The sequence below is a fragment of the Schistocerca americana genome, chromosome 1 (assembly GCF_021461395.2).
Source record: "Schistocerca americana isolate TAMUIC-IGC-003095 chromosome 1, iqSchAmer2.1, whole genome shotgun sequence".
Lineage (NCBI taxonomy): Eukaryota > Metazoa > Arthropoda > Insecta > Orthoptera > Acrididae > Schistocerca > Schistocerca americana.
Genome location: NC_060119.1, coordinates 344,945,884 through 344,972,329, shown reverse-complemented (window position 1 = coordinate 344,972,329; position 26,446 = coordinate 344,945,884). Strand labels below are relative to the sequence as shown.

At 44.3% G+C, this 26,446-nt stretch overlaps 1 protein-coding gene across 1 annotated transcript; it reads right to left on the bottom strand.

Annotated features, from left to right (window-relative positions):
- Nucleotides 1–22,041: 22,041 nt before the first annotated feature.
- LOC124549175 lies at nucleotides 22,042–23,298 on the bottom strand. The gene has a single exon (XM_047125229.1). It carries the CDS (start codon nucleotides 23,296–23,298, stop codon nucleotides 22,042–22,044), a length of 1,257 nt encoding a protein of 418 aa, XP_046981185.1.
- Between the last annotated feature and the right edge of the window lie 3,148 nt (nucleotides 23,299–26,446).

Sequence of the window (26,446 nt, the reverse complement as noted above, 5' to 3'; positions counted from 1 at the left end):
TGGCCAAGGGAAGGTCATTAGAACACAAACGTGAATAGTCGTATTGTTGCCACTTTTCACAATGATTTTAGAAATTCTGATGGAATGTCATCTATGCCTTCTGACTTGTTTGATCTTAAGTACTCCAAAGCGCTCCTAAATCCTGATTCTAATACTGGATCCCTTCTCTCTTCTAAATCGACTCCTGTTCTATCACATCTGACAAATCTTTCCCCTCATAGAGGCCTTCAATGTGTTCACCAATCCGCTCTCTCCTCTGCATTTAACAGTGAAATTCCCGTAGCACTCTTTATGTTACCACCCTTGCTTTTTATGTCACCGAAGGTTGTTGTGACTTTCCTTAATGTTGAGTCAGTCCTTGCGACAATCATTTCTTTTTCGTTTTATTCACATTTTTCATGAGGCCACTTCGTCTTAGCTTCCCTGCACTTCCTATTTACTTCATTCCTCAGTGACTTGTATTTCTCTATTCCTGAATTTTCCTGAACATTTTTATATTTCCTTCAACCATTGATCAACTGAAATGTTTCTTCTGTTACCCATACCTGTGTTTTTCTTTCCAACTTCTGTGACAGCCTTTTTTAGATATGGTCATTCCTCTTCAACTGTACCGCCTACTGAGTTATTCCTTACTACTGTATCTATAATCTCAGAGAACTTCAAGTGTGTCTCATCATCCCTTAGTACTTCTGTATCCCACTTCTTTGCGTATTGGTTCTTCCTGACTAATGTCTTAAACTTCAGCCTAGTCTTCTTCACTACTACTTTGTGACGTGATTGTATATCTGCTCCTGGGTACGCCTTACACTCCAGTATCTGATTTAAAAATCTCTGTCTGACCGTGATGTAATGTGACTGAAATCTTCCCTTATCACCCGGCCCGTATCACCTCTCTCTTACCTCCTCCTCTTGTGATTCCTGGACACAGTATTCACTATTACTAGCTGAAGTTTACTACAGACCGTAATTAATCTTTTTCCTCTCTCCTTCCCCTACAACTGCATTCCAGTCCCCCATGACTATTAGATTTTCATCTCCCTTTACATACTGAATTATCCTTTTGATATCCTCATACACCTTTTCTATCTCTTCATCTTCAGCATGCGACGTCGGTATATGTGGCTGAACTATCGCTGTCGGTGTTGGTTTGCTTTCGGTTCTGATAAGAACAACCCTATCACTGAACTGTTCGCAGTAACACACTCTCTGCCCTACCTTCCTATTCATAACGAATCCTACTCCCGTTATACCGTTTTCTGCTGCAGTTGATATTACCCTATAATCATCTGACCGGAAATCCTTGTCTTGTTTCCTCTTCACTACACTGGCCCCTACTATATCTAGATTGAGCCTTTGAATTTCCCTTTTCAGATTTTCTAGTTTCCCTACCAGATTAAAGCTTCTGGCATTCCAAGCCCCGACTCGTAGAGCGTTATCCTTTCGTTGATTATTCAGTGTTTTTCTCATGGTTACCTCCGCCTTGGCAGCCCCCTCCAAAGATGCGAATGGGGTAGTGTTCCGGAATCATTTGCCAATGGAGAGATCATCATGACACTTCTCATTTACAGGCTACATGTCCTTTGGATACAAGTTATGTGTCTTTAATGCAGTGGTTTCCATTGCCTTCCGCATCCTCATGCCGTTGATCATTGCTGATGTTTCCATATTTAGGGGCAGTTTCCCACGCCAAGAATAGGAGAGTGCCCTGAACCTCTGTCCGCTCCACCACCGTCTTTGACAAGACCGTTGGCAGAATGCGGGTGTCTTTTTATGCCGGTAGTCTTCGGCCGCCAAATGCTGCTTACATTCGTATAACTATTACATTTGTCCCTGGTCATTGCCTCCTGCAATGCGTTACCCTGAATACTTCAGAAATAATTGGTCCTGGAATTTAAAAATCTAGTAGAGGAAACTGGTGCTATTTGCGATTACATTACTTTTCTTATCCTTTCGTTGATTATTCAGTGTTTTTCTCTTGGTTACCTCCCCCTTGGCAGCCCCCTCCAAAGATGCGATAGGAGGACGAAATATACTGTGTGTCCCATTATTAAATAGTTAGTGCTTTTCAATAAATGAAGTTCGAGGTGTTTCACTGTTATTGTAACTGACGATCCACGTACCATTATTTTCTCACAGACTGACCGTGTATGACATACATTTCATAATTAAAGACTTGGCGACTCTGGTGTTAACTTCCTGCCTGTAGGCACATGTAGATACAACATTTTTTTTCAAATGAAGTTACAAAAATATTATGTTGTATATCTTATATTCATATAGAGTCATTTAAGTATTACTTCCGAAACTGGTTGAGATTTTGTGATTGCCAAAATTTAATCGGAACCTTTCATTATTCAGACTATTTCATAAGCAGTCTTGAGTGGGTGTGTATGTGTGTGATAAGCGTTTACCAAGAATATTCTGTGTGTCTCTGTGACCGTTCAGGGACTCTTTGCTCTGTATGTAGGTAACGTGAATATGAATGTGCAATTTAAAACACAGGGTGTCCGAAAAGTCTTTCCCTGATTACATAAATAGATAACTCAGGCTAGAAGTAAGATACAAATATGAAACTGGTGTCTAATTGTTTACAAACTATCATAGTTTTTTTCACACATCAGTAAACTTCCACATGAGCACCCTTGGTAGCACGTAGCACAGGTGAATATTTGGTGCGCGCTATTGCACAATCGAATTATCGGGGCATTTTTCTTCGCTGAGGCTACCATCATATCTGCAGTGTATCTGGACATGTTGCAACTGCGTGCTGTTCCTGAGCTGCTTCAGTATCACTCCGATGTCTTGTTTCAGCAAGACGGTGCACCGCCTCATTGGGATTTGGACGTCCGTGCCTATCTCGATATGATCTTTCCTGAGCGACTTCTTTTTATGGGGTTATGTTAAGGACGAGGTCTGCCGAACACGTGTACCAGATCTTGAAACCCTGCGGCAACGGATAACCACAGTCGTTGAATCGATCCCTCCAGTAATGTTGGCTAATGTGTGGACGGAAATTGAATATCGCCTAGATGTGCTACGTGCTACCAAGGGTGCTCGTGTGGAAGTTTACTGATGTGTGAAAAAAACTTTGATGTTTTGTAAGCAATTAGACACCAATTTCATATTTGTATCTTACTTCTAGTCTGAGTTAACAATTTATGTAATGAGGGAAAGACTTTTCGGACACCCTGTATTATACAGTGTTTAGCAATCATCCTCCTTATCTTTTTGGCAGATAGAACGAATAAAACATTAGAACTGAAAATTATAACACAAGACAGCATATTGTAAGCTACAGACAAGGATAGCCACCTACCAAAAGTCTGTTGTAACAGACAAAAGTGATTTTTTGCGTGAACATGTACTAATTACGATTATGTTCCAGCTTTGAATGAAACTGCATCCATTTTGCCATCGATGGACGAAGACACATCGATGGCAGGGGCCGCGGTCATCGTGGGGTTAGCGGTTGCGCCACAGTGGATGGAACCGTGCCGCGAGTCTACATTGTGAGACTATGGAGATCGCAATAAAGTCGTCCGAAAAACAGACGAATGTCAGTTTTCTTCATGCAGTCATCTCAAGCACATCATTGCTTGGTACGTTTGTCGCATTTTCAGTCGTATTCTATAATCAAACTTTAATAAAAAAATCAGGAGGGGGACATCGGCAAGGATGTTCCTGATCGCCATACTCACTCAGCCTCATTTCTTTTAAGTGCAATACAAACCTCTGAATCACGAAGAAGGGTAAGTATAACCAACGTACAGTGCATCAGTTTCGTTTCTGGCATTGCAATAGTTGCAAACAGCAAAAACAACATGCGGTAAACGATTAATAACCTGTCAAATATTTCGGAGGAGTATCCGTTACTGATTAATGTCAGCAACGCTGATATCACTAAGTCACATCAATACTGATGGCAGCAGCTGCTCCTTAGATTTAGGAGGAACTGCTTCTGCTGTATGACCATTTGCTGACAGCTTTTAATAGAGTTGCTAAGAACGAGGATAGGAAGAATTTTATAGAAGACTGCTGGCTTTCGTGGCAGTTGTCACTGAAGGTCAAATCCTCCTAGGCCATCTCAGGCTCCTCTTCAATTTTTCCTTATGCAATTGACATTTCCACCAGTCTGCTGGGATCATCTTCAGAAAGAACTGGTGTTCCGGGTGAGCTTAACACTATCAACGACCAGTGCCCTGTTAAGAAGTGGGATTATTGGGAGAAATTTTTCCAGCTACTGTTGATGAACCATCGGCAGTGGTAGGTTGCCAATTTACAATTTGCTGCAGCCACTCGTCGCTTCGTAGACTCCCGCAATGCCGAGGTGATCAGGAGCGTCGGCTTTGCGTCGTAAAAATGTCTTATTTTGTTCTGACCAAAAAATGAAGTCTTCTGGCCATTTTATCGAAATATTCTGCTTATGTTGTCCGTTACTCAAGGAACGAACGGTCACCTGACTGAGTGAGAAGTCGATTACTCGTCCTTCTAATTACCACAATCAATACCACTTCGTTTGAAAACCCTATCTGTAAACAAACTATCACATCGTTTACCCTTCTGCATCTCCTTTAAGAAATTCACCTCCGGTTCCAAGATGTTACTGTCATTGATACGAAAGGCACGCGTAGACGGAGTTTTGAGCACTACTTGCGTCTGGAGCTGGAAGGTGGTTGGAAGTGGAATTTTACATCTACATCTACATCATTTTACCAATTTTACATCTACATCTATATTTATACTCCGCAAGCCACCCAACGGTGTGTGGCGGAGGGCACTTTACGTGCCACTGTCATTACCTCCCATTCCTGTTCCAGTCGCGTATGGTTCGCGGGAAGAACGACTGCCGGAAAGCCTCCGTGCGCGCTCGAATCTCTCTAATTTTACATTCGTGATCTCCTCGGGAGATATAAGTAGGGGGAAGCAATATATTCGATACCTCATCCAGAAACGCACCCTCTCGAAACCTGGACAGCAAGCTACATCGCGAAGCAGAGCGCTTCTCTTGCAGAGTCTGCCACTTGAGTTTGCTAAACATCTCCGTAACGCTATCACGCTTACCAAATAACCCTATAACTAAACGCGCCGCTCTTCTTTGGATCTTCTCTATCTCCTCTGTCAACTCGACCTGGTACAGATCCCACGCTGATGAGCAATACTCAAGTATTGGTCGAATGAGTGTTTTGTAAGCCACCTCCTTTGTTGATGGGCTACATTTTCTAAGGACTCTCCCAATGAATCTCAACCTGGCACCCGCATTAGCAACAATTAATTTTATATGATCATTCCACCTCAAATCGTTCCATATGCATACTTTCAGATATTTTACAGAAGTAACTGATACCAGTGTATGTTCCGCTATCATATAATCATACAATAAAGGATCCTTCTTTCTATGTATTCGCAATACATAACATTTGTCTATGTTAAGGGTCAGTTGCCAACTCACTGCACCAAATGCCTATCCGCTGCCGATCTTCCTACATTTCGCTGCAATTTTCTAATGCTGCAACTTCTCTGTATAGTACAGCATCAACAGCGAAAAGCCGCATGTAACTTCCGACTCTATCTACTAGGTCATATATATATATATATTGTGGAAAGCAATGGTCCCATAACACTCCCCTGTGGCACGCTAGAGGCTACTTTAACGTCTGTAGACGTCTCTCCATTGAGAGCAACATGCTGTGTTCTGTTTGCTAAACATTCTTCAATCCAGCCACACAGCTGGTCTGATATTCCGTAGGCTCTTACTTTGTTTATCAGGCGACAGTGCGGAACTACATCCATCTGGGAGCCTGTATCTAATATTTACATCTACATCTACATCTATATTTATACTCCCCAAGCCACCCAACGGTGTGTGGCGGAGGGCACTTTACGTGCCACTGTCATTACCTCCCATTCCTGTTCCAGTCGCGTATGTTTCCGGAATCCATGTTGATTCCTACTGAGTAGAATCTGGGTCTCCAGAAATGACATGACACGCGAGCAAAAAACATGTTCTAAAATTCTACAACAGATCGGTGTCAGAGATATAGGTCTATAGTTTTGCGCATGTGCTCGACGACCCTTCTTGAAAACTGGAACTACCTGTGTTCTTATCCAATCATTGGGAACCTTCCGCTCCTCTAGAGACTTGCGGTTCACGGCTGTTAGAAGGAGGGCAAGTTTTTTCGCGTACTCTGCGCAGAATCGAAACGGTATCCCGTCAGGTCCAGTGGACTTTCCTCTGTTGAGTGATTTCAGTTGCTTTTCTATTCCTTGTACACTTATTTCGATGTCAGCCATTTTTTCGTTCGTGCGAGGATTTAGAGAAGGCACTGCAGTGCGGCCTTCCTCTTTGAAACAGCTTTGGAAAAAGGTGTTTAGTATTTCAGCTTTACGTGTGTCATCCTCTGTTTCAATGCCATTATCATCCCAGAGTGCCTGGATATGCTGTTTCGATCCCCTTACTGATTTAACGTAAGACCAGAACTTCCTAGGATTTTCTGTCAAGTCGGTACATAGAATTTTACTTTCGAATTCACTGAACGCTTCACGCATAGCCCTCCTTACGCTAACTTTGACATCGTTTAGCTTCTGTTTGTCTGAGAGGTTTTCGCTACGTTTAAATCTGCAGTGAAGCTCTCTTTGTTTTCGCAGTAGTTTCCTAACTTTGTTGTTGAACCACGGCGGGTTTTTCCCGTCCCTCACAGTTTTACTCGGTACGTACCTGTCTAAAACGCATTTTATGATTGCCTTGAACTTTTCCCATAAACACTCAACATTGTCAGTGTCGGAACAGAAATTTTCGTTTTGATCTGTTATGCAGTCTGAAATCTGCCTCCTATTACTCTTGCTAACCAGATAAACCTTCCTCCCTTTTTTATATTCCTATTTACTTCCATATTCAGGGATGCCGCAACGACCTTATGATCACTGATTCCCTGTTCTGCGCTTACAGAGTCGAAAAGTTCAAGGCTGTTTGTTATCAGTAGGTCCAAGATATTATCTCCACGACTCAGTTCTTTGTTTAATTGCTCAAGGTAATTTTCGGATAGTGTTCCCAGTATAATGGCAATCGATGCTCTGTCCCTACCACCCATCCTAAACATCTGAGTGTCCCAGTCTACATCTGGTAAATAGAAATCTCCACAAAAGACTATAACATGCTGAGGAAATTTAAGTGCAATGTATTCCAGATTTTCTCTCAGTTGTTCCGCCAATAATGCTGCTGAGTCGGTAGGTCGGTAAAAGGAGCAAATTATTAACCTAGCTCGGTTGTTGAGTGTAACCTCCACCCATAATAATTCACAGGAACTACCCACTTCTATTTCACTGCAGGATAAACTACTACTACCAGCGACAAACACGCCACCACATGTTTGCATGCAATTTATCCTTTCCAAACACCGTCTGTGCCTTTGTAAAAATTTCGGCAGAATTTTCTCTGGCTTCGGTACTTTCTATCAGCGCTTGAAGTTCCGATACTTTACCAACGCAGCTTCGACAGTTTACAATTACAATACTGATTGCTGCGTGGTCCCCGCATGTCCTGACTTTGCCCCACACCCTTTGAAGCTGTTGCCCTTTCTGTACTTGCCCGAGGCCATCTAACCTAAAAAACCGCCCAGTCCATGCCACACAACCCCTGCTACCCGTGTAGCTGCCTGCTGTGTGTAGTGGACTCCTCATCTATCAAGCGGAACCCGAAACCCCACCACCCTATGGCGCTAGTCGAGGAATCTGCAGCCCACACGGTCGCAGAACCGTCTCAGCCTCTGATTCAGACCCTCCACTCGGCTCTGTACCAGAGGTCCGTAGTCAGTCCTGTCGACGATGCTGCAGATGGTGAGCTCTGCTTTCATCCCGCTAGCGAGACTGGCAGTCTTCCCAAATCAGATAGCCGCCGGAAACCAGAGAGGATTTCCTCCGATCCATAGCGACACACATCATTGGTGCCGACATGAGCGACCACCTGCAGATGGGTGCACCCTGCACCCTTCATGGCATCCAGAAGGACCCTTTCCACATCTGGAATGACAGTCCCCGGTATGCACACTGGGTGCACATTGGTTTTCTTCCCCTCTCTTGCAGCCATATCCCTAAGGGGCCCCATTAGGCGCCTGACGTTGGAGCTCACAACTGCCAGTAAGTCCACCCTCTGCGACGGCTCGGATTTTGCGTTTGTTGCTTTTCCACACATTTTTGCTTTCGAGAGGACTGCCAGATATATAGACCACCATCTGTAGGAACGGGAAACCAACGTTAATCGGTACACCTGACTTGAAACTGATTTTCGGATTAACGTCATGTAAGAAATGGTGGAATTCATGAAACTCCTGTTTACTGTTTAACCACAAACAAACAAACGTGTTATTCACGTAGCAGAGCTAACAATAAGGTCTTGGTGCTGCAATGTAAACTACGTGTTGTTCAAAATGTTCTATAAAAATGTCAGCTGCGCTTGACGACAAAGATAAACCCACAGCAACACCGACAAACCCTCCTTTCTATTTAAAATAGCTCCATCCAAGCATATAACGCATCCATAGGCGCAAATGGACGGAGGATAAAAGTATGCATTAAACAGTACCAACGTCAAGTGCTGATAAAACCAAACGTGAAGTACGCGGTTGCGGAACATCACGAGAGTTGCTGCCAAGATACAGATTTCAAAAACGTATGTATGCTGTCAAAGGAACGCAAAGTTTATAGATAGAAAGAACCGGTAGAGAGTTCTGAAAACGAATGTAATTTCAATAAAGATGAAATAGGCGTCCAGGTTCGTGGCTTCTGAAATCAAGGAAGTAAATATGCAGTTGAGACTTCTAAGGACGAAAGTAATTTTAAACATAGAACATGAAAGAGGGGAAAACGTTACATTACTTCTAAACCATCGCTAAGTTTACTGATTCAATTTCATTCACACGAATTCATAATTATTAGTTTATGCCTAGTTAATTACAATTATTAGATCGCAAATGATATACATGCCAAATCAATTACAAAATGTCCTGTTTTATACCATTCTGCAACCTTAAATTTTACTAGGATTTAGTAATCAAGTGTTAATAAAGATGACAGCAATAAGCTTATTATTTGTTTCCTACCAGCAGGGAAGTACACTACAGGCCATTAAAATTGCTACACCAAGAAGAAATGCAGATGATAAACGGGTATTCATTGGACGAATATATTATACTAAAACTGACATGTGATGACATTTTCACGCTATTTGGGTGCATAGATCCTGAGAAATAGGTACCCAGAACAAACACTTCTGGCAGTAATAAAGGCCTTGATATGTCTGGGCATTGAGTCAAACAGAGCTTGGAAGCCGTGTACAGGTACAGGTGCCCATGCAGCTTCAGCACGATACCATAGTTCATCAAGAGTAGATGCTGGCGTATTGTGACGAGCCAGTTGCTCGGCCACCATTCACCAGACGTTTTAAATTGGAGAGATCTGGAGAATGTGCTGGCCAGGGCGGCAGTTGAACAATTTCTGTATCCAGAAAGGCCCGTACAGAACCTGCAAAATGAGGTCGTGCATTATCCTGCTGAAATGGAGGGTTTCGCAGGGATCGAATAAAGGGTAGAGCCACGGATCGTAACGCATCTGAAATGTAACGTCCACTGTTCAAAGTGCCGTCAATGCGAACAAGAGGTGACCGAGATGTGTAACCAATGGCACCCCATACCATCACGCCGGGTGATACGCCAGTATGGCGATGACAAATACACGCTTCCAATGTGCGTTCACATCCATGTCGCCAAACACGGATGGGACTATCACGATGCTGGAAACAGAACCTGGATTCATTCGAAATAATTACGTTTTGCCATTCGTGCACCTAGGTTCGTCGTTGAGTACAGCATCGCAGGCGCTCCTGTCTGTGATGCAGCGTCAAGTGTAATCGCAGCCATGGTCTCCGAACTGATATTCTATGCTGCTGTAGACGTCGTCGAACTGTTCGTGTTTTGCAAACGTCCCCACCTGTTGACTCAGGGATCGAGACGTGGCTGCATGATCCGTTACAGCCATGCGGATAAGATGCCTGTCATCTCGACTGCTAGTGATACGAGGCCGTTGGGATCCAGCACGGCGTTCCGTGTTACCCTTCTGATCACACTGATTCCATATTCTGCTAACAGTCATTGGATCTCGACCAACGCGAGCAGCAATGTCGCGATACGATAAACCACAAACGCGATAGACTACAATCCGACCTTTATCAAAGTCGGAAACGTGATGGTACGCATTTCTCCTCCTTACACGAGGCATCACAACAACATTTCACCAGGCAACGCCGGTCAACTGCTGTTTGTGTATGAGAAATCGGTTGGAAACTTTCCTCATGTCGGCACGTTATAGGTGTCGCCACCGGCGCCAACCTTGGGTGAATGCTCTGAAAAGCTAATCATTTGCATAATACAGCATCTTCTTCCTGTTGGTTAAATTTTGCGTCTGCACGTCACCTTCGTGGTGTAGCAATTTTAATGGCCAGTGGTGTAAATACGAGAAACGGTTCATGGTGAATGCGCACAATTACGAGGAGATCGTTATTTTGATGAACATTCCCCCTTTCTTGCGCACCTCTATCGCTCTTGGCAATGAATCTTTAATAAAAGCCAGAAAAATTTCACATAATAATCCTACTTATTAAGATGATGGGCAGGAAATCTCCCATTCTATAACTGAAAGCAACGCTGGTCTTGAATAATATCATACAATAGAGGTTGAAATTGTAGATTTTACCGAAAGAAAAGAATTTTGGAAACCTTGAGGGGTGGTATGAGCCCCCTCTCATATTTCTATCTTACGATTTTCCTCTCTAATTGCATGCGATGAGAAGTTGCTATTCCTTCACACGCGGACTTCCCACGCAGCGTCTCTCATCACCCAGGTGGTCCGGTGACAGGCGGGTTCTGCTGATCTTGAAAGGGTAAGCCGACGGGTCTGAGGGAGTCGAGTGAATGCTTTCCTGACGCTGACATTGTCAAAAGACACGCTCGCAGGTGCCTGAATTAGCGGCTGGGCTAGAGGTTCCATTACTTCACAGAAACTTTGCGATAACACTTTCTGGCGGGCTACCAGCGAGGCGTGAGAAAGACTTGTGTACCCAGGCAGTTGTGGCGGGAAAATTCCCGCGCTTTCTGCAAAATAGTAACTGTGATTGGCATGCTCAGTGCATAGCTCCGTGACGTAGCAAAATCAGCGCATAAATTGGCGCCAAGAATCTCCATTGGTGGAATGGTAGTGCTCTGGCAATAGAGTGGAATTTTCTGCCGGTTTTCGAGTTGCTGATTGGAACGTTTAACCACAGCCACTGTCGTGGGGGCGGGAAGGTTCTGTGTTCGGCCTGTACGGGTGCTCTAGGGTAGCCGGCTCTCGCCTTTCGGTCGGAGTAGGTTACAAGACTGAGCGCTCGCTGCTCTGGACAGCCTGCCTTCCGTTGGCTGTGTAATATACTTTTATTTAATTGCAACTGTTTGACGAAGTTGCTGAAGTTTCGACTTCAACATAACTTTCCGAGTATAGTTGACAATTGAGCGTTCTGCGTACACGCGGCCTATGTTGTCTGTCTTGAGCAGTTTTGGCTAAAGTTGACTGTATTGGAGTTACAGTGTGACTTCGCTTGTTAAAATCAATCACTGTACCGTCAGTGATTGTGTGGCGAGCCTTCTTCGTCTCCCTCAGAGGCGCATTTGTATTGCTAGGAAGTCTTTAGTCTGGAACAACCAAACCAGGATAATTCGTTTCGGGCTATACTCGCGACATTATCATCACCACGACAGAACGTCGAAGCAACCAGCCATCACCTCTGGTACGCCAGATCGTGTTCTGGCAGTTAAGAAGACAGTTTGGTAATGTATGTCCGCAGCACCGGCAGACAGGGATTTTCCTAGGTGATAATCAGAGCTCAGCAGAGTGCGCCTGTTTGTCTTTTCCTAACTTTGTTCTGCCTTGGGTAGCAGCATTTAATGTTGGGTTGGCTGTGTGTTTTCTCTTAAGATTTGAGTTGCAAGGAATTGGATTCAAAAACCACTTCGTCATAAATGTCACAATCTAGTTTAGGGACAACTTCACCTTCACAGCATTTATTTGAGTATCCAATTTGAGCCAATTTGATGTATTGTAAATGTTTCATGTTTTTTGTTTATTATTTTGAGTTTAGTCATAATAAGTCATATTGTTATTTTGGACAGAACTTTTATTCTGTTAATCGGTAGAGCAACCCTTTCATTTCTCACTACATTACTAAAACTTTCCTTTATTTAATTAATGTCTATCAAATTAATTTATTGCAGGTGCCAAACTCTTTTCTACTCTACTTGCAGGCTCTATTACAGTCAGTTCGCGTTTCTTTTTAATCCATGTGCAACAGCAAAAGTCGGAGTTAGAATAGGGGGGGCTTAGAACATCATTTATATATGAAGATTCTCGAAGAATTTTGTGTTAAATACACTGCTAGCCCCAGAACCTCGCATAAAATGGCGACCCTGCCAGTATCTTTCCTGTGAATCACTGATAAGGAAACAGGATTCTTAGTAGGAACATTCAAATTTTTTTCTATACTTTTTTTTAATGATTAATACCCAACTTGTTTTTCTTGTAGTTCCGTGATTAGTTTTAAGTAGCGACGCAGGATTACAGTTTTTGTTTTCAGTGCATATATTTTTCTTGTTCATTGTTTTTTGTGTTTCATTGATGTGGTGTCCATACCACATCGCACTTTGTCGGATTTGTGTGCGGTTTCTGTACCACAACAAATTGTGTTTGTAATTACAGCGTTGGAACAGCGTTGTTGAAATTTTATGTCTGTGTGTAAAAATACAGGGAGTAGATTAATTTTACTGTGTATTTTAGATAAATTTTGTTTCTCATGAATGATCACGAGAAGTAAGGCACATTAGTGAGCGAAGCTAAAACAAAAGTGGATACTATAATGGGTAAGGGGCATGTTACTGACAGGGATAGGTTCGGAGGTGAGATGGGCACATTTTTAGCAGGACAGGACGACAGGGTCATTGATGAGGACGGTGATTTGGACGGGATCTTAGAGCAACGTCGCGACCGTGATTATGATAGTGAGGTAGAGGATGAAACAGAGACAGGCACACAGGTCGAGACGGCAGCAGAAGTTTATAATCAAACGAACGAGAGCAGACAGGGGCCAGCTCGGTCACGTCAGAGCTCTAGCGCCCAGGTGTCCAGAGTTACATCACCCATGTGTGACGAGGATCAAAAAGATGACATTAACCCAATACTGAGCTTCCTACGATCAATGAAAGAAGAAGATGAGAAACAGCGTAAGAAGGACACTCAGACTATAATTTTGCATATAGGAGAAATTCGTGGGGAATTACTAACAACAAAGAAAGAATGTGGAGAAGCAAAACAAATGTCAATGGTAGCACAAAAAGTAGCAGGCCTAGCCAAAACGGCAGCAACAGGGGCAATGAAAATCACAAAAGTAACTTCTCAACTCGCAGGTCGCTTGCCCACTCAAAATCCCTAGCGTTCTTAAAAACCCAAGGTAATATTGCGGTTACGAACATCACGAAACGAATGAAAGAAGTAGAGAGTCGGATAGCAAAACTAGAGCGAAACGGGCACACGAGCACTGCGCGTTCGGATACCAATGATGGAGTACACAGAATGGTGTCTCCGAGGAAAAGCCCGCCGTGCTCTAGCCCAGTGACAGAGTGCGGAACTAACAATGCACACGCAGAAACACCTAGTAATAGCTCCAATAATTGTAGCCCACTTAGGAGAGTGAATTCTGAGTGCCACTTCCACTGTGATACAGAGGTAGCACATCACAGTTATCAGAAAGATAGATCAGGACACTCAGCAGACGTGCAAGTATCGGAAACGAGTGACAACACCAGTGCGAGGATCGGACAGGATTTTGATCACAATCACTTCCTGTCGATACTAAAATTCCAGAAGTTCAAAGATAATGAAGGGTCGATGCATCCGAAGAGCTGGGTGATGCAGTTTACAAATTCATTACCGTCGTAATGGCCAACCCAGGCAAAATTAGAATTCATGTGTGGACACATCGAAGGCCAAGCTGCGGAAAAGATGCGGGGTGTGGGAGCGACGTGTCGGACTTATCAGGAATTTGTTGGCGCATTCCTGCGGTCCTACTGGTCAAAGGAAACGCAAGACAGAATTAAGGAGGAAATAATATTTTGTCCTGAACTGGAAGTGTCCGGGCATAGGAGCGCAACCAAATTTTTTGATGATTTACTCAAGAAGAATCAGTTTTTAGATAGTCCATATAGCAACGGAGAAATCATTAAATTTTGCTTTTCCAAATTGCCAGTTAGGTATCAACAGACACTTATCGGGAAGTGTGGATCTGACATAGAAGCATTCAAGAGTCTATTGCGCGAACTCAAAGTAGTCTTTGATAAACAAGACGCAAAGGACAGGAAGAAGGCACAAAATAACAAATACCACGGGCCAGCAAGGGAAGACGACAACAGATCGCATAATCGCACTGGTCAGTTAGGAAACCAGGGTTACGGAAATCAAGGTTACGCTATTCAAGGTTACGGAAACCAGAGACACGGAAACCAGAACGTCAGGGAACAGGGTCAATCTAGACAAGGAATCTGGGACAGGAGGAATAACGAACCGCATAGCGACCGTAATTGGAGAGAGCGAAACCAAGGACAACAGGAGAACCAGGAGATTGAAACTAGACCCGCAAATCCTAATGCACGTCAGTGGAGGGGTAGTCTGACAAGGGATTGGCGCTAGTCCATAGGACTCCACCACATCTCTCACACAAAGAAGTTCGTGGAATAATAGTAGTTTAAGTGGTGTACATAGTAGAATAGGCAAATATATGAATCTTTCTTCGGGGAACAATAATCGTTGCATTAATAGATTAAGATTGTTAAAGTATTAACACGCTGCGTTGTCTTGTAAAAGAATTTACGGCTGCTAGTCTTTTTTTTGTTTATGTTCGCGACTTCCAATGTCGATGGAGTAGGAGGCACTACCATTCCATGAGCAATGTTTTTGTCCTTTCCTGTCTGGTGTCCATGTTGAGGGATAATGATGAGTGAGGAGATGTCGCACAAACGGGCGCAAACAAGAACGTGCTCCTAGAAGCGTTCTGGGATGTCGTGATACGCTCCATAGCTGCCACAACTAGTTCGTGAGACGTTCATACCAATGCTTGCAGGCATGCGTAAGTGCACTGCAAGATTGTGGAATATTGCGTGATTTTGTGGATGAATATGGGCAGTGTAGTTTTGACAGTGATACGCCAGCGTCGTTGTCTCGTAAGTCGGTGTGAACCTGTGAGCGTTTGACTCCAATGGTGCCCTAGACGGTAGAAATGCGGGCATAAAGCCTACCATGCCAATGTACTGGTTGGGGATTTAGCATGCTGCTTGCGACTGTCACAGATGAATAACCAGTGACTTATACTTGGATATTCGTGACATACTGTGTAGCTGGCATGTGGTGGGCGACTGAATCCTCAACAGGAACCAGTCTTGACTTGGTCATATTACATTGCCTCTGGAAAGGTGCGCTTTCATTGCTAAAACTGCATCACATACAAAATTAAAATCAACTATAAATTTATTGTCTTGTATAGCCATGGCTAACCCAGTCTCTGAAGTTTCAGTGAGGCGTAGTGAGAACTCGGAGGCCATGTCGTACGGCGCGCACATCACTGTCGTCGTCAATAGTGGCGAGCAGCGAGACATCTCAGCGTAACAGGAATTATGTAAGAGTATTGTATAACGTAAAAAAAAGAAAAAAAAGGTACGATATACTAGGATAAGTTAAACTGTAGGATTTAACAATAACTAGATTAATATTGTGGGTTTTTTTACCACAAGTGTTTGGAGCGCGCCTGTTCGTCTTTTTCTAACTTTGTTCTGTCTTGGGTAGCAGCAATTAATGTTGGGTTAGCTGGGTGTTTTCTCTTAAGATTTGAGTTGCAAGGAATTGGCTCCATATACCACTCCGTCATAAATGTCACAATCTAGTTTAGGGACAACTTCACCTTCACAGCATTTATTTGAGTATCCAATTTGAGCCAATTTGATGTATTGTAAATGTTTTATGTGTTTTGCTTATTATTTTGAGTTCAGTCATAATAAGTCATATTGTTATTTTGGACAGAGCTTTCATTCTGTTAATCGGTAGAGCAACCCTTTCATTTCTCACTACGTTACTGAAACTTTCCTTTATTTAATTAATGTCCAGCGAGAGAAGAGACCTAGACTAGTGATGTATCCCAACAAGTACACCTCAGAGACAATTAATCAACGTGAGGAGAGCCTATCACTGTGTCTTCCTACCGTACTGCCATGATCATATGCGTGGGTCTTGCTGCAATTTCAACAGAGTACTGCAGATGCTCCAGCACACCCTATTGCTGTTGCAACAACGTGGCAACAACACCCGACGTTTAGCCCTATGTGATGTCAGTACTGTGGAATTTGTGAAGTGCTTCGAATATTTCTAACAATGTGATTTAGTGCCTCATTCTCAGCACAGTCGTGAACATTGTGCAATGTGCAAGCACAACTTGACGCCCCATGACCCTCGTTTTTTTTCTTAAATTTCTTTTGCTAGTGTTGTTTTTGTAATGTATGTCATACCTTGTATGTGTTTGTGTTTTACACTGTAAATCTTATGTGATAGAGTAGGGCGCAAAAATTACAAATTACTGTATTGTTCTCCACACCATGTTGTTTTTTTGTATTTTGTATTTATTGTTGTGTGTATGCAAACAGTGTGCCAGAAGTCCCCATAATCTGAAGCAGATACCACCACTGTCATTGTGAATGGACAATCAGTTCAGGGAACATTTTGTAAAGGTTATTCTTGCTGCAGGGAGACAGAATGAATCGGAGGTTGTAATTAGATTCTGTAAGCTCACAAAAAGAGATTGTTAACTTAAATACACTCCTGGAAATTGAAATAAGAACACCGTGAATTCATTGTCCCAGGAAGGGGAAACTTTATTGACACATTCCTGGGGTCAGATACATCACATGATCACACTGACAGAACCACAGGCACATAGACACAGGCAACAGAGCATGCACAATGTCGGCACTAGTACAGTGTATATCCACCTTTCGCAGCAATGCAGGCTGCTATTCTCCCATGGAGAAGATCGTAGAGATGCTGGATGTAGTCCTGTGGAACGGCTTGCCATGCCATTTCCACCTGGCGCCTCAGTTGGACCAGCGTTCGTGCTGGGCGTGCAGACCGCGTGAGACGACGCTTCATCCAGTCCCAAACATGCTCAATGGGGGACAGATCCGGAGATCTTGCTGGCCAGGGTAGTTGACGTACACCTTCTAGAGCACGTTGGGTGGCACGAGATACATGCGGATGTGCATTGTCCTGTTGGAACAGCAAGTTTCCTTGCCGGTCTAGGAATGGTAGAACGATGGGTTCGATGACGGTTCGGATGTACCGTGCACTATTTAGTGTCCCCTCGACGATCACCAGTGGTGTACGGCCAGTGTAGGAGATCGCTCCCCACACCATGATGCCGGGTGTTGGCCCTTTGTGCCTCGGTCGTATGCAGTCCTGATTGTGGCGCTCACCTGCACGGCGCCAAACACGCATACGACCATCACTGGCACCAAGGCAGAAGCGACTCTCATCGCTGAAGACGACACGTCTCCATTCGTCCCTCCATTCACGCCTGTCGCGACACCACAGGAGGCGGGCTGCACGATGTTGGGGCGTGAGCGGAAGACGGCCTAACGGTGTGCGGGACCGTAGCCCAGCTTCATGGAGACGGTTGCGAATGGTCCTCGCCGATACCCCAGGAGCAACAGTGTCCCTAATTTGCTGTGAAGTGGCGGTGCGGTCCCCTACGGCACTGCGTAGGATCCTACGGTCTTGGCGTGCATCCGTGCGTCGCTGCGGTCCGGTCCCAGGTCGACGGGCACGTGCACCTTCCGCCGACCACTGGCGACAACATCGATGTACTGTGGATACCTCACGCCCCACGTGTTGAGCAATTCGGCGGTACGTCCACCCGACCTCCCGCATGCCCACTATACGCCCTCGCTCAAAGTCCGTCAACTGCACATACGGTTCACGTCCACGCTGTCGCGGCATGCTACCAGTGTTAAAGACTGCGATGGAGCTCCGTATGCCACGGCAAACTGGCTGACACTGACGGCGGCGGTGCACAAATGCTGCGCAGCTAGCGCCATTCGACGGCCAACACCGCGGTTCCTGGTGTGTCCGCTGTGCCGTGCGTGTGATCATTGCTTGTACAGCCCTCTCGCAGTGTCCGGAGCAAGTATGGTGGGTCTGACACACCGGTGTCAATGTGTTCTTTTTTCCATTTCCAGGAGTGTAGTATCATGTGTGAGTGAGTTCAGGTTAGTTTAATGATTCAAATTGTTGTAACATCTTGGGCATTTAATTGCGGAGCACTCCTACTCTGATTGTAAAGAATAAACTTCTCCATATTTGGCTCACATGCCCGGGCCACATTTAGAGCGTGAATTTCTGTGTGAATCGGTGTTTGGAAGGGGCTCCCTGGGTATGGATGTGTAATGTGAGTGTTAGTTTTCCATATTAAGAAGGTGAAGTTGGCTACATCATAAATAATCCTCCATCTATGAGCTGCATTTTTCAGTTGCAGTGATTTTCTTTATAGAGTGCGGCATGTGGAGTCAGTTGGCGAGATTGTTCTTGGGCGATTCACTCACTACCTTGCTCCTAAGTGAGCCAACTGCTCACCAATTACAATCTAAAATGGCGAAGGGGCTATGGGAGGTGGCATGATCCCCCTCTCATATTTCTATCTTACGATTTTCCTCTCTAATTGCATGCGATGAGAAGTTGCTATTCTTTCACACGCGGACTTCCCACGCAGTGTCTCTCGTCACCCAGGTGGTCCGCTGACAGGCGGGCTCTGCTGATCTTGAAAGGGTAAGCCGACGGGTCTGAGGGAGTCGAGTGAATGCTTTCCAGACGCTGACATTATCAAAAGACACGCCTGCAGGAGCCTGAAGTAGCGGCTGGGCTAGAGGCTCCGTTACTTCGAAGAAACTTAGCGAAAACACTTTCTGGCAGGCTACCAGCGAGGCGTGGGAATGACTTGTGTACCCAGGCAGTTGTGGCGGAAAAATTCCCGCGCTTTCTGCAAAATAGTAACTGTGATTGGCTTGCTCAGTGCATAGCTCCGTGACGTAGCAAAATCAGCGCAGAAATTGGCGCCAAGAATCTCCATTGGTGGAATGGTAGTGCTCTGGCAATAGAGTGGAATTTTCCGCCAGTTTTCGAGTTGCTGATTGGAACGTTTAACCACAGCCACTGTCGTGGGGGCGGGAAGGTTCTGTGTTCGGCCTGTACGGGTGCTCTAGGGTAGTCGGCTCTCGCCTTTCGGTCGGAGTAGGTTACAAGACTGAGCGCTCGCTGCTCTGGACAGCCTGCCTTCCGTTGGCTGTCTAATATACTTTTATTTAATTGCAACTGTTTGACGAAGTTGCTGAAGTTTCGACTTCAACGTAACTTTCCGAGTACAGTTGGCAATTGAGCGTTCTGCGTACAAGCGGCCTATGTTGTCTGTCTTGAGCAGTTGACTGTATTGGAGTTACAGTGTGACTTCGCTTGTTAAAATCAATCACTGTACCGTCAGTGATTGTGTGGCGAGCCTTCTTTGTCTCCCTCAGAGGCGCATTTGTATTGCTAGGAAGTCTTTAGTCTGGAACAACCAAACCAGGATAATTCGTTTCGGGCTATACTCGCGACATTATCATCACCACGACAGGACGTCGAACCAACCAGCCATCTGGCAGTTAAGAAGACAGTTTGGTACTGTATGTCCGCAGCACCGGCAGACAGGGATTTTCCTAGGTGATAATCAGAGCTCAGCAGAGCGCGCCTGTTCGTCTTTTTCTAACTTTGTTCTGTCTTGGGTAGCAGCAATTAATGTTGGGTTGGCTGTGTGTTTTCTCTTAAGATTTGAGTTGCAAGGAATTGGCTCCATGTACCACTTCATCATCAATGTCACAATCTAGTTTAGGGACAACTTCACCTTCACAGCATTTATTTGATTATCCAATTTGAGCCAATTTGATGTAATGTAAATGTTTCATGTGTTTTGTTTATTATTTTGAGTTTAGTCATAATAAGTCATATTGTTATTTTGGACAGAACTTTCATTCTGTTAATCGGTAGAGCAACCCTTTCATTTCTCACTACATTACTGAAACTTTCCTTTATTTAATTAATGTCTATTAAATTAAATTATTGCAGGTGCCAAACTCTTTTCTACTCCACTTGTCGGCTCTATTACAGTCAGTTCGCGTTTATTTTTAATCCATGTGCAACAGCAAAAGTCGGAGTTAGAATAGGGGGGGCTTAGAGCATCATTTATATATGAAGATTCTCGAAGAATTTAGTGTTAAATACACTGCTAGCCCTGGCACCTCGCAACCTAAATCTATACTTGGATAGTGTACGGCTGCCAAAGCTGGAAACTGTTAGCAGATGATGTAAAGCTTCTGGAAGCAATGATTATTTGTTTATGGAGGAGCATAACGCAATCTGTTGAATGGAAACGAAGATAAATTCACTGGTATTAAAAGCAGAAAGTGAACAGAAAATTCAGCGGAGGGCGAAAATTGTCCCTATTTCGACACATTCTAAGACATTGCAGCAAATTTTAAACATTTTCTATGATGAGATTCTTGGAGAGAAAGGAGGGAGAAAATCAAAGAAGAAATTGAAAGATAAACTGATGTACAGCATGTGGCTACGAGAAAAGTACAGACAAAAGATATGAATAGTGACAGTGACAAAGCATAGCCTTTAGTAAAACGAAAACATTTATAACGCCAGGAATACGTCAGCTGTTCAATTACAGTAATTCGTGAAATGTTCCTGAATAATATATTAACGAATATTAGACAGGTTTCCAAATTTTTGTGCAAATGTTAATGCAAAATATAGCGAAACATTTCTTTAGATATTCTGCTTCGATACTATTATCATTTAAGCACACACACACACACACACACACACACACACACACACACACACACACACACACATGCACAGAGAGAGAGAGACTATTGAATGCGCTAGGTCGACGTTTCGTGTCATAGACCTGACTATATGGGAAAGAGTACTAGCGGACTATTGTGGAATATGACGCCTAAGTAAGTTGAAAGATATGGTCGACGACCCATTGACTAAATTCGACATACAGGATGATACACGGTATGTAACCGATGTTGACTTTCCGGATGACTTCCACTAGTAACATGTACACATGTTTCGGCTTCATAAAAGTAAAATACACAAAATACGGAGAAATACTAAGCGCAGCAACATCTCACAATGCCGCGACAACTCTCCTACTCAAGAGGTCTTGTTCGCTTAATAATTCCATGCATAAAATCACATTCTTTGTTTCAAATTATAATTTAAAATATGCATATATTTTCATTCATATTGTAGTTTTGAGCTCAATTTCCGTACTTGCTGGAGATAATAATGAGTTAAAGATGGGCTCGCCTTTCTGCAAAGTACACAAAATATGGTTTTTTACACAAAAATATGTTTCACGACATTTGTGGCATAATCAGTGGATATTTTCTTTTATTTTTCTGAAATGCAAACATACAGATAATTTTTAGGTTAAGAAATACGTTACATAGATTTTGCTGTTATTTACATTCATCTTGTTTTTTCCACTCTAACCTTGTCCTGTAATTATGCAACTAAGACGTAAAATCGGATAAAACTGTGAAATTTAATGTGTTTCATATATCATATATAGATAAAGTCTAGCATTCCCATGCTGTCCTCTAAAAATAAAACTTACTCTAAAATAAACGTGTCATAAATGAAACAAAATTATTCGTACTGGACAGGTTTACTGAAACTGGTAGAAATAAATTTCAGAGAGAGAGACGGAATATGTAAATCAAAAGCCACAATTATCTCTTAACTTTAGGCTTATGTCATCAAAGAAGGCTCAAAGAAGATACAATTAAAATATGGATATCGCCAAAGTTCAAAGACTGTGAACTAACCGAAATAAAGAGTTGCAGATGTATTTACATTCCTTGTTGGATCCCGTAGACGTTTTGAATGCGATTTTAGTTTAGTGCGACTTCCATGCGGTTTTTGAAGATAATTCGAACTGCCTTCCAGTTGAGACCATTGCATAAGCAGAGAAGTAACGTTGAGGCTAGGTGCGTCGGCCACAGATTTCGTGAAGTCTGCATATTCACAGCAGTACGAGTAGCCCTTCTTCTGGCTTTTGGGCTTCCATTTTATCCAGATGATATTGGGACATACGCTTTTGCCGATGTAGTAGTCAGAGCCAGGGTTCTTAATGTACGGGTTGTTTACACGTAGGAACACTACAGCTGCCGTAGTAATCGCCTTATACACAATCTTCCAGAAGAGCTTCGGCACTGGGATGTAGTTGCCGCCGTCAATACAAAGAAACAACTCCGTCTTGTAATTCGTCTTGCTGGGCAGCGTTGTGATGCCGTGTGTACCCGTGTAGATTTCCAGCTCGGTTCCGTTACTCGCAGCGTAGGAACGTACATTGTCCTCCATGGTCTTCCAGTTACCGTCGTTGAATGTTTGCCACTGCGGCGCAGAGTTCATGTAGAAGAAGGTGACGTACCTCTGCGCGACGAGACTGAAATCAGTCCTAGCAGTGAGGTGTCCTTTGGAAAGGAAGTAGTTTTTCCTTGCAGAAGTGGAGTTTATTTCAGAAATGTACTTTGACCCGAGCTTTGGGTGCCCTAGCAGCCTGCCGACCGTGTTGACTTGGGTGGTTCTATTGTAATAATACTCCATGCTGAAGAAGGTGCCACGTAACCATTTGGGCCTGCTGGAATCGTTCTGTTTGCCCCCTATTTCGGCGACCATCGTGAAGTGGTCGTACACCGTGCTGTAGGAGCGATTGTCGAAGCAGGCGTCGATAAGCGTGTAGAAGTCGGAGCCGACCTGGAAGCCCAGCTGGACCACCTTGTACTGTCCTCTGCTCCCGCACGATTGGGCCGGAATTCGCTCCGACGGCTTCGGTTTGGACTTGCATGCGAGATCAGTGAAGTTGTACGACTTCCCATTGATGGAAAAAGTGGAGCCCGACACACAGGAGGCTGTCGCCTGCGGCTGTTTAGTGACCTGTACGATGTTGCCGGGACACGCGACGATGATCTGCTGGTTCTGGCTGAGCGAGATCACCCCCGAGGCGTCCGGCGTGACGAAGCCGTGCACGTCTTTGCTTCCGCCGGGCTTCAGCAGCAGCGGCTGTGGGGAGGGCATCTTGGATCTGTTCACGTCCACCGAACAGCCTGAAATTTGAATAGAAATGTCATTCTAACTGCACTGATAACTTAGATTCACAACACGCTGCAAAAAGATTACAATACTGAATACTGTGAAAGTATTTGCACACTCTAGTTCACTGTTTCAAATTCATTTACTTCAGATTTGTACCAAAGTCAGAGCAAGTGTTTGCTGTTGTTTCATCTAAAATCGCAAAACAGGTTAACCTACGCAAGAGAGAATCAAGTACGCTAAGATGTCGAAAAGAATGTAAGACACAACTGGCCACCAAAGTTGTAAACCAGGAAGGATATCAAATATGGAAGTTGTACTTTAGTAGGACGACTATATGATGAAACTGCTTTGTTAGTTTCGTAATCGTAATTCGAAATTGCAGCGACGTTCAGTCACTTGTGAGACGCACGCTGGTGGCCACGTTCACCGACTCACAGCGCCAGCAGTCCAGTATGAGGGAAATTCGAACCCCATAGAGTAAGCGCCAGAGGCGCCTTCTGCACACACGCAGGGGATAGCTCGGTGGATGCCCTAGCCTCGCTTAAGAAAGGGCGCATTGTGAAGAACCTGGCAGAAAATGCAAAACGCGCTGATAATTGAGAGGAACCTGCAGACACTCGGATGGAGCGCAGATACAAAGCGCTAAGGATTCGCAGATGGAGGCGTGTGAAATTAAAGAACAGCAGATTCTTAGACGAAGCACGAACATGAGGCTATCCAGGCCTCATGCACATATAGCCGTTACAAAGAAGTGTTGTGTGGCCACTAAGGAATGGAGACAAACATCAGAACAATATGCGACCTACGCAGGGAACAGCCTGACAGTGAAAAAGTGAGATTGATTCTAATTCCTGTGTCACACACCACTTCACATCGGATACAAAATTCCGAACCTGCATTGGAAGCGTGGTTATGGAACAGCGTTTAGTCATTGGGAGGTAGTGCAGATTTAGTCTTCCAATGAGAGGAAGAAAAATTCAAGGGGTCGGTGAGCTTAGAGAGTGATGAGAAGGGTAGAGGACAACATCGGAGGCAGCGCGGGGAAGCAAGATGACGTGGTGCTCTCCCACCCATTGTTTAGATCTGCCTCTCGTCACCGCGATACCGGTGTTCCGGCTACGGCAACACACAGCAACAACACGGATACCGTACCCGAGCATGGGCTGCCAACTCGATGCCGCCGCTACTACCCAGCGCGTCTGCTGCCGACGTCACCACACGGAGAGCGACCTTGAAGAATGGCGAGATGATTCAGATCCCCCCTCCCCCTTCCCCTAAATAACTGTGTCGTTTCCACGCCCACTCAAATCGGCCCTGAGATTTGTAATTTTATGTAACAAAAGTATAATAATACATATTATTATCATGTAAACAATGTGTTACATTCGCTTATCAATCCCTTAATCTCGCAATCTTCTGCTGTCTCAGCTTCCTCGATTACTGATGACACTTAATCATTGGCACCCAACGTGGGGCAATAAAGTTACTAACCTGCATGTCATTTTGTGCAATATATCAGAAGAATTCTCGAATACTACCAATATTTAATAAAAATTAAAAGCCAGTCCTGATCGCATATACACTTTTATTTAGAAATGGTGACCTGTCTCAATCAGTTTCAGATCGTCGTCAACCACGCTCTCCAATAAGAGTCTAATTGAAGACTGACAAGGATGTCTAAACATTTTCAGTTACCAACATCTGCGCTTCCATTGTGTTGTTGGCCCAACATCGATGGATGATCTTTCGTTTCGATGTAGTCACGTCGCGGCCCATACGGCCCTTTCCACATTTTCTGGCGAATCATCGCGTATGGTCAGCATCTTTTCGGAAAACTGTATCAAACTGTTGCACCATGCGCTCTACGCATTTTCTGTTCCATGTCAGCGAAATAAAAGCACATGACCACTGTTGTCTCTGTAGATGGAACGTATCAATATTGTACTCGTCGTCGCCTTGGTTACCGATGACTGCTCTTGCGACTCGCGTAACAGAATCATGTACCCATAGAGGGCAGCTACTGTTCGTCGAACCTGTTTTCACTATTTCACTGTTATAATTTCAAATTTAGCGTTTTTGGTAAAATACACTACTGGCCACTAAAATTGCTAGACCACGAAGATGACGTGCTACAGACGCGAAATATAACAGACAGCAAGCAGATGCTGTGATATGCAAATGATTAGCTTTTCAGAGCATTCACACAAGGTTGCCACCGGTGGCGACACCTACAACGTGCTGAGATGAGGAAAGTTTCCAACCGATTTCTCACACAGAAACAGCAGTTGACCGGCGTTGGCTGGAGAAACGTTGTTGTGATGCCTCGTGTACGGAGGAGAAATGCGTACCATCACGTTTCCGGCTTTGATAAAGGTCGGATTGTAGCCTATCGCGATATTTGTTTATCGTATCGCGACATTGCTGCTCGCGTTGGTCGAGATACAATGACTGTTAGCAGAATATAGATTCGGTGGGTTCAGGAGGGTGATACGGAACGCCGTGCTGGATCCCAACGGCCTCGTATCACTAGTAGTCGAGATGACAGGCATCTTATCCGCATGGCTGTAACGGTTCGTGCAGCCACGTCTCGATCCCTGAGTCAACAGATGGGGACGTTTGCAAGACAACAACCATCTGCACTAACAGTTCGACGACGTCTGCAGCAGCATGGACTATCAGCTCGGAAACCATGGCTGTGGTCACCCTTGACGCTGCATCACTGACAGGAGCGCCTGCGATGGTGTACTCAACTACTAATCTGGGTGCACGAATGGCAAAACGTCATTTTTTCGGATGAATCCAGGTTCTGTTTACGGCATAATGATGGTCGCAGCCGTGTTTGGCGACATCGCGGTGAACGCACGTTGGAAGCGTGTATTGGTCATCGCCATACTGGCGTATCACCCAGCGTGATGGTATGGGGTGCCATTGGTTACACGTCTCGGTCACCTCTTGTTCGCATTGACGGCACTTTGAACAGTGGACGCTACATTTCTGAAGTGTTACGACCAGTGGCTCTACCCTTCATTCGATCCCTGCGAAACCCTGCATTTCAGCAGGATAATGCACGACCGCATGTTGCAGGTCCTGTACGGGCCTTTCTGGATACAGAAAATGTTCGACTGCTGCC